Source organism: Silurus meridionalis, chromosome 13 (genome assembly GCF_014805685.1).
Source record: "Silurus meridionalis isolate SWU-2019-XX chromosome 13, ASM1480568v1, whole genome shotgun sequence".
Classification (NCBI taxonomy): Eukaryota; Metazoa; Chordata; class Actinopteri; order Siluriformes; family Siluridae; genus Silurus; species Silurus meridionalis.
The window spans coordinates 19,759,974-19,774,381 of record NC_060896.1 but is presented as its reverse complement, the minus strand read 5'-3'; the positions used below and the strand labels follow the sequence as shown (position 1 = coordinate 19,774,381).

The 14,408-nt window shown below is 36.0% G+C and overlaps 1 protein-coding gene across 1 annotated transcript in view; it reads right to left on the bottom strand.

Annotated features, from left to right (window-relative positions):
- The window catches only part of LOC124395535 (SH3 and multiple ankyrin repeat domains protein 2-like), a 73,836-nt gene that overhangs the window by 14,646 nt on the left and 44,782 nt on the right, over positions 1-14,408 (bottom strand). Inside the window, exons 16-19 of the mRNA XM_046864097.1 lie at positions 5,417-5,552; positions 3,764-3,844; positions 3,071-3,079; positions 593-616 (exon numbers count right to left, since the gene is read on the bottom strand). Of these exons, the coding sequence (XP_046720053.1) occupies positions 593-616; positions 3,071-3,079; positions 3,764-3,844; positions 5,417-5,552 (250 nt within the window). The remainder of the gene's footprint in view (positions 1-592; positions 617-3,070; positions 3,080-3,763; positions 3,845-5,416; positions 5,553-14,408) is intronic.

The following is a 14,408-nucleotide window of genomic DNA, read 5'->3' as shown; positions in this document are numbered from 1 at the left end:
ATAATGTGAAATGTAAATCCAGGTAGGAAATCATCCAGAACTGAACAACTGTTGAGTTTTTGCAACGGATCATACAAACTATTGTATAGTTATCACTTCTACACTCTGGGGGCCAAAAGGTTAAAACTTTATTCAGCATGTGTCTGGGTTCCAACCAACCCAACCAATTACACCCTCTGAATGGAACAACATATATATTTGTTTCTTTAAGAAGCTGTCCACAGGTTTACCCAAAAAGCTTTTTTTAATGGAAATATATGGAAAAACATTTTCCATATTAATAACAGAATATTATTGTTAAGATAATTCAAATCGTAATATTTTGCCCCCAGGAGGATATTTTCAGGCTCAGTAGGTCTGACTGTTATAGCATTTCGTATGAAGTAGTATACACGAAACACAAAACAAAACAAAACCCGAATGACTCCAAATTCTACAACGCTATTGTTCTATTGTTCATATCGGTCTAAAGGTATTTAAAAAATAAACTAAGAACCAAACTGTGACATAAATATGTAATAAAGGAATGCAAAAAAAGTTGGGTGTGGTCTTATAATTAATAGGGACTTAAAACTTAAACGCTAACACTTACCACCTTTCTTTTTCCTCAAGGTGGCTGGAAAAAGAGCGGAAATCATACTGCACAGATCAGTGTAAGTAAGATAGGAATCCTTCACACAAACACACACTCTCACATACGTATTGTCATACTCTTCTCCTTTGTACTTCTCACAACTAGCTAAGAATATTCTCTGTAGTGACTTAGTGAGAGAGATCACTGGTAGAAACTATGTATCTTTGAAACTTACATTGCTGAACAGTATTTGACAGGGGTGGTGAAATTCTTATAAATCATATCTTTTTTGTCATTTTTTTATGCAGGAGGGCTAAATGTTGGTAGTAAATCAAAAATCTAAACAGCTAATTCAAGTTGTTACAGTGAAGGCTTAAAATCATAAAAAAACGAAAAAAATTAGCTAATGGAATAGGACTGTTAGTCTAATAGTAAGCTTATATCATCACTACCACTTCTTGGAAAAATGGTAAAAAGTTGAAATAATAGAGACATTATTGGAAGTACAGTTCGTTTCAAAATGTAAAAAAACTAATATTTTATTTGTTTTGAGACATATTCCTTTTGTTTAAATGCGACAAACAAAAAAAAGTTTATTTTGTAATTTAGAGCGCAAACAGTCAGCTGGAATGTTACCTACAGTATAATGGAATGGCCAGACCAGTAACTGCACCTAAATCCTACTGATCTGCGTTGGGATGAACTGGATCACAAGCTCAGAAGGAAATCATTTATACTATATAATAATCCAACTAATAAAGAACACCTTTGGCAAGCCTTACAAGAGTTATGGCAAAGAATTTTAGCTGTGTAAAGATGTTCAGAGTGTGTAAAGATGTTCATGATAAAGTAGGATTTTTCACATTATTATTTTGGTGTCAGGCGGAAGAACGTGCCGGAAACCGAAGTGCAATTCATGTTGTTTAATGAAGAAACAAAGGGCAAATGCAGAAAATGGCAAACCAGAGCTAAGCTCCAGGTTTAGCAAAACCTGGTGAATACTATGACCAGAGGAAGTTCAGAGAACTAAACAGAGTCCCGTAAACTATGAAAACCAAACTAAACACGTAGTGTACATAGCTTGGGTAGTCCAGCAATGTTCATCAGCCTAAACTGTAGAACGGACAATGAGCTTGGGGGGGGAACGGAGGTTATATAGTCTGGAGGCTGATGAGTGCCAGGTGTAAATGATTAGTAGGTAGGAGAGCTGTTTGGAGTGATAGGTGGGTTAAGTGAAGGTGTGGCTGGTGGATCCCTGACATTTGGTGAAGGTAAATTTTATACCGTTAAATGGCCTAGTTTGTTGCACATAAACAAAAGGAATATGCATGTCTTTCTTAAAGAGAAAAGACTAGCTGATTCAAAACATTTGACAGCCATAGTATATATTACTATTATTATGGAGGAATAAAACAAACAGCATTTTTGTGGCTAGCATGCCTTCATCTGCATTTTCCTCATAACTGGGAACTGCGCAGCACCCAGAAAAAGGGGTACACGTGCAGCACCACAAAGATTTCATTTGGTAAACTCCACAGAATATCAACATGCTATGTAACGTAAAGTAATGTAATGTAAAGTAATTGCGCTTCTTCTGCTGTATTAATATGACTCCATTTAAGCAAATAGTGTTCTTTTTTTCAAGCAAGAAGCCGGTCTGTTCTCTAAAAATCATTTGCTTAATGTACCGCTCTTTAAAATAACCTCACTTGAGAAGATAAGTATTGGAGTACCATTAGAGGAAAGCTTCACCCTGAAACACATTATATATGATTACACAGTAATGTGTGATGTGCGTTATGATTCTGATGCAATCTGTTGGTTGGTGCTGTATTGCTCTTATTCCAGTAAAATTATATCAAACAAACTTAAATGCCTACAGATGAACCGTTAAGTAGCGATGAAGCAAGACCAATAGGTCCTGGGTATTTTAAATGCCACCAAATTGAAAATAGACCAACAAGTTGATTAAGGAAACTAACTACAGTATAAGTCACTGATAAATAATCACATGTATTACAGGTATTGATATGCGGGAGACAGGGTGAAGTTTTCCATAAGTGCTTAGCTACTAGCATATGCAGATTGTAAAACTTTATTCTTGCAAAAAAGTCCCAAGACAAAAAACAAAAACAAAAATACCAAATCAGAAGGTCTTTGACACAACAAAGCAAAGCAAGTAAATCTGAACAGTCCAAACACAATATAAAGTGCATAGGGAGACCTTGCATGCCATTTTGCTAGCTCACCATTAAAGGAACATTTCTGCCAAAAAAAAAAAAAAAAAGAAAGCGTACACATAATTCATCTAATTATATTTACCCCAAATGTATAAAAAAGATGTTTGGGGTCTGAAGTTTGTTTTAATAAACATATAGTATTGTGGCATATCATCAACAATGCAACGACACAACTTGGTGATCATGCAAGGGTCATTAAATCCAAATAAACAAGATGGTATGTGGTGAAATGTGCAGACAAGACACTCCTGCTTACCTTTATCCACTACTTATAATAAACCAGAATTGATTGAATGCACAAAAAATAGGAAGGATAGAGAAGAGATATTATACAGATCTGAATGCTTTCACTAAAAAAAGATCTTAAGTGTATTTATTGGGGCTGAATTGAATTGAATAACATTTTTAGTTAGTCTAGTTTGAAGAGCCTGTACATCTTGAACATAATCCAGATCACGTTCTCTTCAAATAAAAAAACAAACATTTACAATACTGATAAAATTCTAAATACAATTTATTTGTGAATGTACACACTTGTGTCTGTAATGTGTCTCTTTTTTAAATGTATACATGCCTCAGTGCATCTCTTGGAGCATCATCACATTGTGTTTGTTTCTACAATCTGAGGTGCAAAAATGGGGTATGCAGTATATGCAGTGCATAAGGGCGCTGCACATAGGAGGCGCCATTGCATGTAGTGGATTTATTCTTTTTTTGGGATGGGAAAGGGGGTACCAACCATGATCTTGCATACCCTATGTGCAGTTGCACCCCTGTCTTCAATAAGTGTTTGTGTGTATGCATATAAGAATGTTACTAGGAGGATAAGTGAATATTAATCTACGGTACTGCCTGAGCATGAGAATCTGTATATGTGCATCTCTGTGTGTATTTGCATATCTGCAGTACATATTGTATGTTCGTGTTTGAGTGTGTGTATGTGTCTTACCAATGTCTTCCAGTTCTGACGTCATCGATTTGGAGCGCATGGATAGTGCTGTGGATGGTGCTCGCTTCGGAGGAGGCGGGGCTAAAGAGAATTATAATACAATTAATAATAATAAAAAATAATAATAATACAGTTTTATTGAAAGAAAATATATATATTTTGCCTTTTATTGCAGATAGGTGTTACAAGATATACCATTTTTTCAACGGAAAAAAAGAAATACATCACAGCTGCGTACGGTATTCATTTCGCTCATGCACAATAATTCACGAATGCATTCAAATAGAATTGTTTTGTACAATACAGCATGCATGCATATGTGTTTGTGTTCAGCTCAATAAAATGTGTCAGATAACTCACAATCTGCTTTCATGCCCTGAATATGTTGTTACTATAGAAACCATAACATATTAGAGCAAGTGTGTTAATATAAATTATTAATGTGCAGTTGGCACTATTGTCAGAGCTACTGTTAGTAATAAAAAATACTAATTAATTAAACACCTTATTACCAATCTGAAATAAGAAGTCAGGTCCGTTATGCCTCATATATGTCATTACATAGTGTAGAGTGTAAATATATAGGTTATTTGAGAGATGGGCTCTCTCTCTCTCTCTCTCTCTCTCTCTCTCTCTCTCTCTCTCTCTCTTTATAACTCTGTCTGTATAAAGTGTCAGATGGCTGCAATGTGGTGGTTCAGAGAGCATCAGGTGCCAAACAAGCCTTCAGCAGGATGCTGCCATTCTGTCCTTAACCTCTCTGGTCTGTAAGTGTTAAAATGACCCAGTTTATCATCAAAATAGTAAAGAATTCTCCTACATCTCTTCTATTTTTCAACTTTTTTTGCATATACAGTGAAATCCTAAAGTCTGAGAGCATTGAAAATGTTTCCTTTTTACATTACATTTTATTTGAATACAACAATTTACAGTTATATTGCATATAACAACTTGAGTAAAATGTGAAACTTTCAAATATTTACATGAATTCCAGATTTTCTTAGTATTTGACATTTCTCAGTTTTGCCTTGATGACAGAGCGCACACCTCGAGCTGGCATGGACTCTGAAAGTGTGCAAAATCTTGAGGTTGTGCCAAACCTTCTAATCCATTTTAGATCAAATTTATCGGTGTCATCTGAGATTAGGGATAAATCTGATGTTTTTGTACAAAGCAGTTCAGTTCTGATCAATACTACATAATAAGAGATAAGATATACCTTTACATACAGAAATAGCATATAGAAACATATAGAAATAGCACCGAATTATGATTTTTTAAACATTTAAAATATTTAACATACATTGCAAATAAATAATTAAATATTGAAAAAATCCCCGGTTCTTATTGTGGTGTCAGACACTTTATGACAGGTGTGTCATGACACATATAATCATATTAGAAAAATAATTATTCCAATATGTTTATTAAATGCACTTTCAATAAACAGTTTTTGCTGAAGGTCCCATGGGAAGGTTGTCAGCTTTCCCACCCGAAGTATAACACTTCAAACTATTCAAAAATGTTCAAATATAGAAAAATAGTCTTCTTTTTTTCTCATTTCACAGGAAAAAAGTACTTCTCTGTGTGTAAACATGTGTTTTATGTGTGTGAATTTGTGTCTGTCCCTTAAACTTTGCGTCTGAGGTGTACCTTTCTTTCTTGCGTTGTCATCATTGTCCAGGTTCCTGGTGACTGTCACTACTTTAATGACGAGTCTGTTTCCACCTTGCCGTATCATGTTGACCACCTGCCTGTGACCCACCTTTACCACATTCTCCTGATTTACCTGAATACACACACATTTACAGTCAGCAGTTTCTATAAAATACAGACAAATCCAGAGTTTCCTTTCAAGACAGTATATAAAAAATATAAACTTAAGCTTTCTTTCAGCTTCTCCAATTAGGGGTCACCACAGCGGATCATCCGTATTCGTGATCCGCATGTTCGATTTGGCACGTTTTACGCTGGATGCCCTTCCTAACGCAACCCTCCCCATTTATCCGGACTTGGGACCGGCACTAAGTGTGCACTGGCTTGTGCAACCCTAATGGCTGGGCGCAGAATCCTAACCACTAGACCACCAGGGAACCACAATATAAAAACTATAAAAATAAAAAATGTTATCTGTGAATTCTTTTATTTTTATATGGATTTTTGGACTTTAGGAATTGTCCAAGTATGCATGTTGGTAAGCCTATTTATTTCTTTTAGGTGTGTAGTTAAGTAGCCTTTGTGCTGCCAGAGCAGGACTGTCATTTAAATCTCTTTTATGACCAAATTATTCACTGACTTAAACAACAAGGGTGCAGTCATGACCAAATGGATTAAATAGAAATACACTTTTTGGAAAAATAATTCATGAACAAAATTATGAAATATTAAGCTTTTAGCTTTTTGCTTTTAACATCAAATCAATTGTCAAAAAAATGTCACACCACAGCACCAACAACCTGTCCCTACTGTGCCCCTTAAGCAAGGCCCTTAACCCTCACATGCTCAGTTGTATGTTAGTTTGGTGTCTGCCAATATGCTCTCAATATTGGTTTAAATTTTGTAAAACTAAACAACATTGACTTTTCCTTCTGTAAAAAGCTGTCCACAAGTTTCCATATAAAGTTGCTTTAACTATTTGTTGAATTCCTGCTCATTTCCTGACCAATTATTTGATGTTTGGGGATGGCCCAGTTTATATACAAATGTATATAGAATATAGACTATTTGAAGATATTAAAAATGCGGACATATTAGTGATATATACCAAAGTTAAATCTCTCTTTCATAATATAATGCCAAAGATATTGATGCAGGTAGAATCCGAAAGTCTTAAGACCATTAAGAATGGCTGCTGTTGGTAATTGTGAAGCCTTTCAGCCATTACTGAATGAAAGGAACAAATCAGTGCATGTTTCACATGATGCACAATCGTAATTTACAATTATGATTCACAGCATTTTCCAATCACTGCCTATTCATTCATGTAACTCTTCATCATCAATGGAAGGAGGGTCAACCATGCCTTATCCCTCTGTTTAAAAATTCATTGATCCCAACTATTTGGTTTCAATAAAAAAATAGACTCTTTTTGTAAGAAAATAATATTTGTACATATGGCCCCTAATACTTACTGAAATTCTGAATGCTATTAACTGTTTCAGGAGCAGATCAACTCTAAAATATGCATTAAAATCCTGACGATTTTTTTAGTTTGTTATTGGCTGGATTCTTTTTTATTTATTTTAATATACATTAATTGACTTTGCATGTTATTGGTGAAAACAGTGTTGCTGAAAACGTATAGCATATTTACAACTCACATCTATATCTAATAAAAACAGGATGTTTAAAAAAAAGCAAAAAAAACCCCGAAAAACGTTAAAATTTATTTGTGGAATCATTTAATTCTTTAAAGTGCTTTATCACAGGCAATAGAGGATATGAGTCATGATACTGCAGCACACACACACACACACACACACACACACACACACACACACACACACACACACTTCTCTCTTTCATCCTGTCTATTACTGTAGACAATTTCCCAGAAGACTGCTGTCTGACACATAAGGCAAATAGGAATGTCAAATTGTCATCGATACCACAACATTCCCCGCTAACTTTAATGCGATAACAAATAAAGTAGAGGGAGCTGATGTGTTGATTCAATGCAATCATTAGGTGATTCAGTCAAGCTTGAGTAGGTAGTTGTAGGGACTCAGAGGTTAAGGCTTTGATTTACAGATTACAACGCCTGTGTTCAAATCCCAAAACTGACAAATTATCATGGGTGGGTCTTTCAGCAAGACCCTTAACCTTTCCCTCAGTGCTACCCTGGCTTAATTGTAAAAAAAAAAAAAAAAAAAACTTTGAGAAACAACCAAATGTACTAGATTATGTATTATTTTATACTATGTAAGATATTACAGTATTTTGCTCTAAACATGTTTACAGCTATTCACTAAAAAATAATGACCACACTTGATTGTCATCGTCATTACTAGTAAATTACTTTAAAATAATCAGTTAACTTTTTCCACTGTATATATTTGGATTGAAGCACTGCATAGACCTGCTTCATAGATCACTCATATTTACATTTACATTTATAGCATTTAGCAAACATCCTTATTTAGACAGACTTACAATGATCTCATTTTAACAATACAATTTAATTTAAAAAACGATCAGAAAGATTCCAAAAAAAATTTAAATAAAAATATCTCTGAGATCATGGTTGATGTTTTCTTTTTTTTTAAAGAAGTCACTGAGAACTAAACATTTGTTATTTAGGTGGTGATACAAGCAAACCTGGATTAAGGTGAACTTTTTCTATGACTACTGGGAAAATACGTGTTCTAATACACGTTTTAACTTTCTAATAATTGACCGTGCACCTCTATTTTTTGTATGATACCAAACATTGCTTTTGTTTGGCTGAAATGAGTGCCACTCATGCTGTAAAGTCACCGGCCACTTCAGTGCAGGAAGCTCTGCAACAGTCGCTATGGCAACGGGCATCATGTGCCGAGGGCTTGCACCGTGTCTGAATTCGTTCCCTATTCACCTTAAAAATAATTATTTCAGGCGCAGCCATTTTGCAGCGTCATCTGAATTGTCAGTGGACAAACTCTAGTCTTTGAAGATAATTATTATTAATATTATCATCCATAGTGCATATACTACTTCTGCAAGTATTACCACAAGGCAAAGTGATTTCTTTCAGCTTACGATGTATATAACAACGATGTTGTTAATATATGAAATACAAATAAATCTTATTGATATATTAATATACACCTGTCAGTCAAAACTCTAACGCCACCCACCTAATCCATCGAGACATTAACTATACAAGACCTTTGAAGGTGTCTGGCACCAAGATGTGAGCAGCAGATCCTTTAAATCCTGTAAGTTGTGAGGTGGGACCTCCATGGGCTGAAATTGTTTGTCCAGTGCATTCCACAACTCGATTGGATTGAGATCTGGTGAATTTGGAGGCCAAGTCAACAACTTGAAAGCTTTGCCATGATCCTCAAACCATTCCTGAAATATATTTTTTTGCAGTTCCGTAGGGTTCAATATCTGGCTAAAAGAGGACACTGCTAGAAGGGAATAATGTTGCCATGAAGGGGTATAACTTGTTCTGCAACAATGATTATGGTGGGAGGTAGGTGTCAAAATAACATCTACAGTGGTGAGAAAAAGTGTTTGCCCCCTTCCTGTTTTTTTTTTTTTTTTGCATGTTTGTCACACTTTAATATTTCAGATCATCAAACTAATTTAAATATTAGTAAAAGATAACACAAGTGAACACAACATGCAGTTTCTAAATGAAGGTTTTTATTATTGAGTGAAAACAAAACCCAAAACTAGATGGCCCTGTGTGAAAAAGTGTTTGCCCCCTAAACCCAATAACTGTTTGGGCCACCCTTAGCAGCAACAACTGCAATCAAGTGTTTGCAATAACTTGCAATGAGTCTGTTACAGCACTGTGGAGGAATTTTGGTCCACTCATCTATGCAGAATTGTTGTAATTCAGCCACATTGGAGCATGAACTGCTTTTTTTAGGTCATGCCACAGCATCTCAATAAGATTCAGGTCAGGACTTTGACTAGGCAATTTCAAAGTCTTTATTTAGTTTTTCTTCATCCATTCAGAGATGGACTTGCTGGTGTGTTTTGGATCATTGGATTGGATCACGAACAGATGGCCGGACATTCTCCTTCAGGATTTTTGGTAAACAGCAAAATTCATGGTTCCATTTATCACAGCAAGTCTTCCAGGTCCTGAAGCAGCAAAACAACCCCAGACCATCACACTACCACCAACATATTTTACTGTTGGTATGATGTTCTTTTTCTGAAATGCAGTGTTACTTTAACACCCGGGTGTAATGGGACACACACTCTACAAAATGTTTAACTTTTGTCTCGTCAGTCCACAGAGTATTTTCCCAAAAGTCTTGGGGATCATCAAGATGTTTTCTGGCAAAACTGAGACGAGCCTTTATGTTCTTTTTGCTTAGTAGTCTCTTTCTTATGGTGGAGTCATGAACCTTAACTGAGGCAATTGGGGCCTGCAGTACTTTCGATGATGTTGTAAAGTCTTTTGTGACCTCTTGGATGAGTCGTCGCTGTGGTTCTCTGGAGTCCCAAAGCTTTATAAATGGCTTTATAACCTTTTCCAGACTGATAGATCTCAATTACTTTCTTTCTAATTTGTTTTTGTATTTTTTTTTTTATCTCGGCATGATGTCTAGAAACACAATGGGGGCAAACACTTTTTTTCACACAGGGCCATGTAATTTTAGATTTTTATTTTCCCTCAAAAATTAAAACCTTCATTTAAAAACTGCATCTTGTGTTCAATTGTGTTATTTTTTTTACCAATATTTAAATTAGTTTCATGATCTGAAACATTAAAGTGTGACAAACATGCAAAGAAATAAGAAGTCAGGAAGGGGGCAAACACTTTTTCACATCACTGTACATGTATGACAGGACCTAAGGTTTCCCAGCAGAACATTTGCCAGAGCATCACACTGGCTCTGCTGACTTGTTTTTTTATTCACAAACTGTATGCTGGTGCCATCTTTTTTCCAGCAACAATAACTTGTTAAGCATTAGCAGCAGTCCCAATGATTTTTGAAGTCTTTATTATCTACATTAGATGACTCTACACTTGCAGCATTTGATAGGGAAATGATTCACCGACCAGACTTAACTTTATGACCACTGATCAGGCATAACATTATGACCACCTGCCAAATATTGTGTTTGTCTCCCTTTTGTTGCCAAAACAGCCCTGACTTATCGAGCATTAACAGCATTAACTTCTTCAGCAATTTAAGTTACAGGCGCTCGTCTGTTGGACGACATGGGCCAGCCTTCTCTCCCCACATGCATCAGTGAGCCTCGGCCACCCATGACCCTGTCGCCGATTCACCAATGTTCCTTCCTAAACCACTTTTTGAGGGATACTGACCATGGCAGACTGGGAACAGCCCACAAGAGCTGCAGTTTTGGAGATCCTCTGACCCAGTCCTCTAGCCAGCACAATTTGGCCCTTATTAAACTCATTTAAATCCTTACATCAGATCAAATCTTTAATCAGTGTTATTCAATCACCGGTCATAATGTTATAATGTTATCATTTCTGCTTGTTTGGTTTACACGATCATTTTTTTTTGCTTTTGCACACGCATGAATATCTTTCAAACACAACCTTGATAGAAAATTCTGCTTACACATTAAGTTTGCTACTGACATTCCAGACCAAGCTGCTCAGCTCATAGGTTAACTGTGCAGGTGGCATCGCTTGTAGATATAGTATGCAACTTTTTGACTTAAAAAAAAAAAATAACAAGATTGAGGCAATATTTTGGAACATAGAAACAGGTGAGACTACCATCAACTAGTAGCTAGTATGCTAATTACCCTAGATAGCATTCGTTATCACATTTCCATTTTCAAAAAACAATTTAACAGTAAACCTTTAAACAATTAACAATAATTTGGAATTATTTACGAACACGTGGCCTCCATATCCACATTACAAGTGAAAAAGGCAAGAAAGTGGCACAATCACCTTTAAATAGTTTCATGTGATACCATATTGCTTTGAAATTGTTGATCATGCAGTAAAATGCTCATCTCAGAATGAGAGACACACCCCAGCATTCAGCTTGTGTATATATCCACTATGCGATTATTAAAAAATAAGATGCATCACCGTTCCATTTCTATTTTTAGGTGTGTAGTATGAGTCGACAGATTCGGAGCACGGAGACATGTTTCATGTCGTTGTGTTTTGTCTTTTTCGTTGTCTTCTGCTCTGTCTTTCTTTCTGTTGGTGACGTCTGCAGTGGCATGAATCATCACTGCTATCCTTAAGAGCGCAGCACACAGACACACAGGCACACGTACACAAACAGCTGCAGCAGAGCTAATGCCTGTTCTTAAACTAAGAAAATGATACATACTTCAGCATTGGCAGGTCCACATCACACACACTCTCACACACACCCTCACACACACACAGACATGCTTTAAACTCCCTAATTCACATATAAAGATTCGAATAATTTTCAAGGACAATCGTGTGAGTGTGTGAGTGCATATGTGTAGTGAATGACTGCAGCTTTTGGGTCTGAACGTAATTACACTGAACACAATAGAGAGATACTGAAGATTCCTCACACACACAAAGAACACCGATTAATGCACTTATAGTGGCTTGACCATAAACAATTTTACTTACTATCAGCGATTTTAGGGAGCTAAAAATACAAAGAAATAATGTTATTTTAAAAAAGAAAAACACAATATATTTTCAAAAATATTGGGGCACCTAACCTTTCCAGCCATATGTGCTTTTCCCCCAAACTGTTTGTAGTTGTATAGGATGTCTTTGGATGATGTAGCATTCATTTTATTCCTTCACTTGAACTATGAAGCCCAAACCTGTTCCATCATGACAATACCCCTGTTTCATCATGACCTGTGTATAAAGATATGGTTTACATGGGTTTTGGGATGAATTGGAATGCTGACTGCCTCACCCTACATCAGGACCTGACTTTACTAATGCCCTTGTGGCCGAACGTGACAAATCTCCAAATTCTAGTGGAAATCTTCTTAGGAGAGTGGAGGTTATTATTATAGCTAATAGGGACTAAATGTGGAATGGGATGGTCAAAAAGCACACAAAACATTATGCTCACAAACATTTGTCCAAATAGTGTAGCTTTACAGACAGAATAACATTCTCAGCACAATACTCCACCCACTCTTAAAGTCCATCTACCCAGTGTTATTAACTTTTTTTCTGGAGAAAGTAACTCATACATAATCAATGCATATAGTCACAAAACTATGCCATATATTCATTTATATATTGATGGAATTGAATTGTTTTAGAATAGAATGAATTACAATATTTAAAAGAAAAAAAGACATTTGGTTATGGTCAAACAACCCCCAAATTGACACTGTTGCTTCTCAGCCACTCTGAGCTTGGACCACCTTACATTTTATAAGGCTTGGGTGGGGTAAAAAGGGAACCAGGATAAATAATGTCAGATCTTTTTCCATTTTTCCAAGCAGAAAATGTAATTGAAAAACAAAAGGAAAAAAATGCAGATCTGGTTGCATAAGTATGCACACACTTTTATAATAGAGGCATGTGACTGTTCTCAAAATGAACCAATCAAATTTAAACTCATGTTCATTTGCATACACTCATCATTAACCAAGTCATTTTGATGAACTCCAAATAAAGATTTTTTTTTTGACTCCATCTTGGTTTTATCTGAGTGCTCAAGATTAGATGTACCATGTAACACAGTAAAGGCCAATTAGAAAAAGTAAAAAAACCAAGGTAACACAGTGGCATTACCAAGTGCAGGACAGCCAAAGGTCAACTCGAAATGTATTAGGGAAGCTGCTAAGAGACCTACAGCAAAATAATTTTTTTTAGATATTGATCACTTCCAGCATCTGTCATATCATTTACATGTCTGGGCTATAGGGTATTATTGCTATTTTAAATAAACCCCAAACAATCACTTAAACTTTCTTTCGGCTTCTCCCATTAGGGGTCACCACAGCGGATTATCCGCATTTTTGATTTGGCACATGTTTTTACGCTGGATGCCCTTCCTAATGCAACCCTCCCCATTTATCCAGGCTTGGGACCAGCACTAAGAGCAGCTCTGGGTGGTTCCCTGACCGGGGATCGAACCTGGGCCGCAGCGATGAGAGCACTGCATCCTAACCACTAGACCACCAGGGACCCTAAACAAACACTTAAACTTAAACTTAAACCCACTGAAATCACCTCAAACCATGTGTACAAAGTCTAATAAAAGAAAGGTAGAATATTTAGGGAATACCTTTAAAAGATATATGATTCAGGACAGCCAGTGGCACCATACACACAATAAAGCAATAGCTTTAAACATCTATTTGCTGAAGATGAAGAAAACTGAAGATGAAGAAAGCATCTTCTGGCATATTAACAATCCAAAGCCAGAGTCAGCATACTTCAGCAAAAGATCAACAAAAGCCTATAAAATCAATAAATAGATCCCCTGCAATTAATCAATTCCATGCAATTTGATAGATCTGGAGCATTTTAAGGGTTAAATGGAATATCATTTACAATTCAAGATGTGTTACTTTGGTAGCCTTTTAGCTCAAATATACTAAAAGTTGTATTACATGCAAAAACTGCTTTAGCAAACCATTCATTGAAGTGTGCACAATTATTCAAGTAGGTTTTCACTTAAAAGAATATAATAAAAAAAAATGTGTTGGTTGCTCTATTACATTACCAGTGGAAATGGATCTGGCAGGATTGATCATCGATTTATTGCTTACATCACAGCAACCTGGCATTTTAACAAAGGTATGTCGATTTGTACACTTTCACAAATACACTGTATTTGTAACATTGGGAGTAAAAAACACTTTTTTTTGCACTGGCATAACAGTGTAGTGAGAAGTATTGTGTTGTAATAAAAAAAATCTATGTCACGATGCCCTGTTGTAAAGCAGTAGGGCCTGATTTATACTTAGTGTGTCCAGAACAGTGTTGTTCACACACTCAATTAATTTCTATTTGTGGTCATGAATA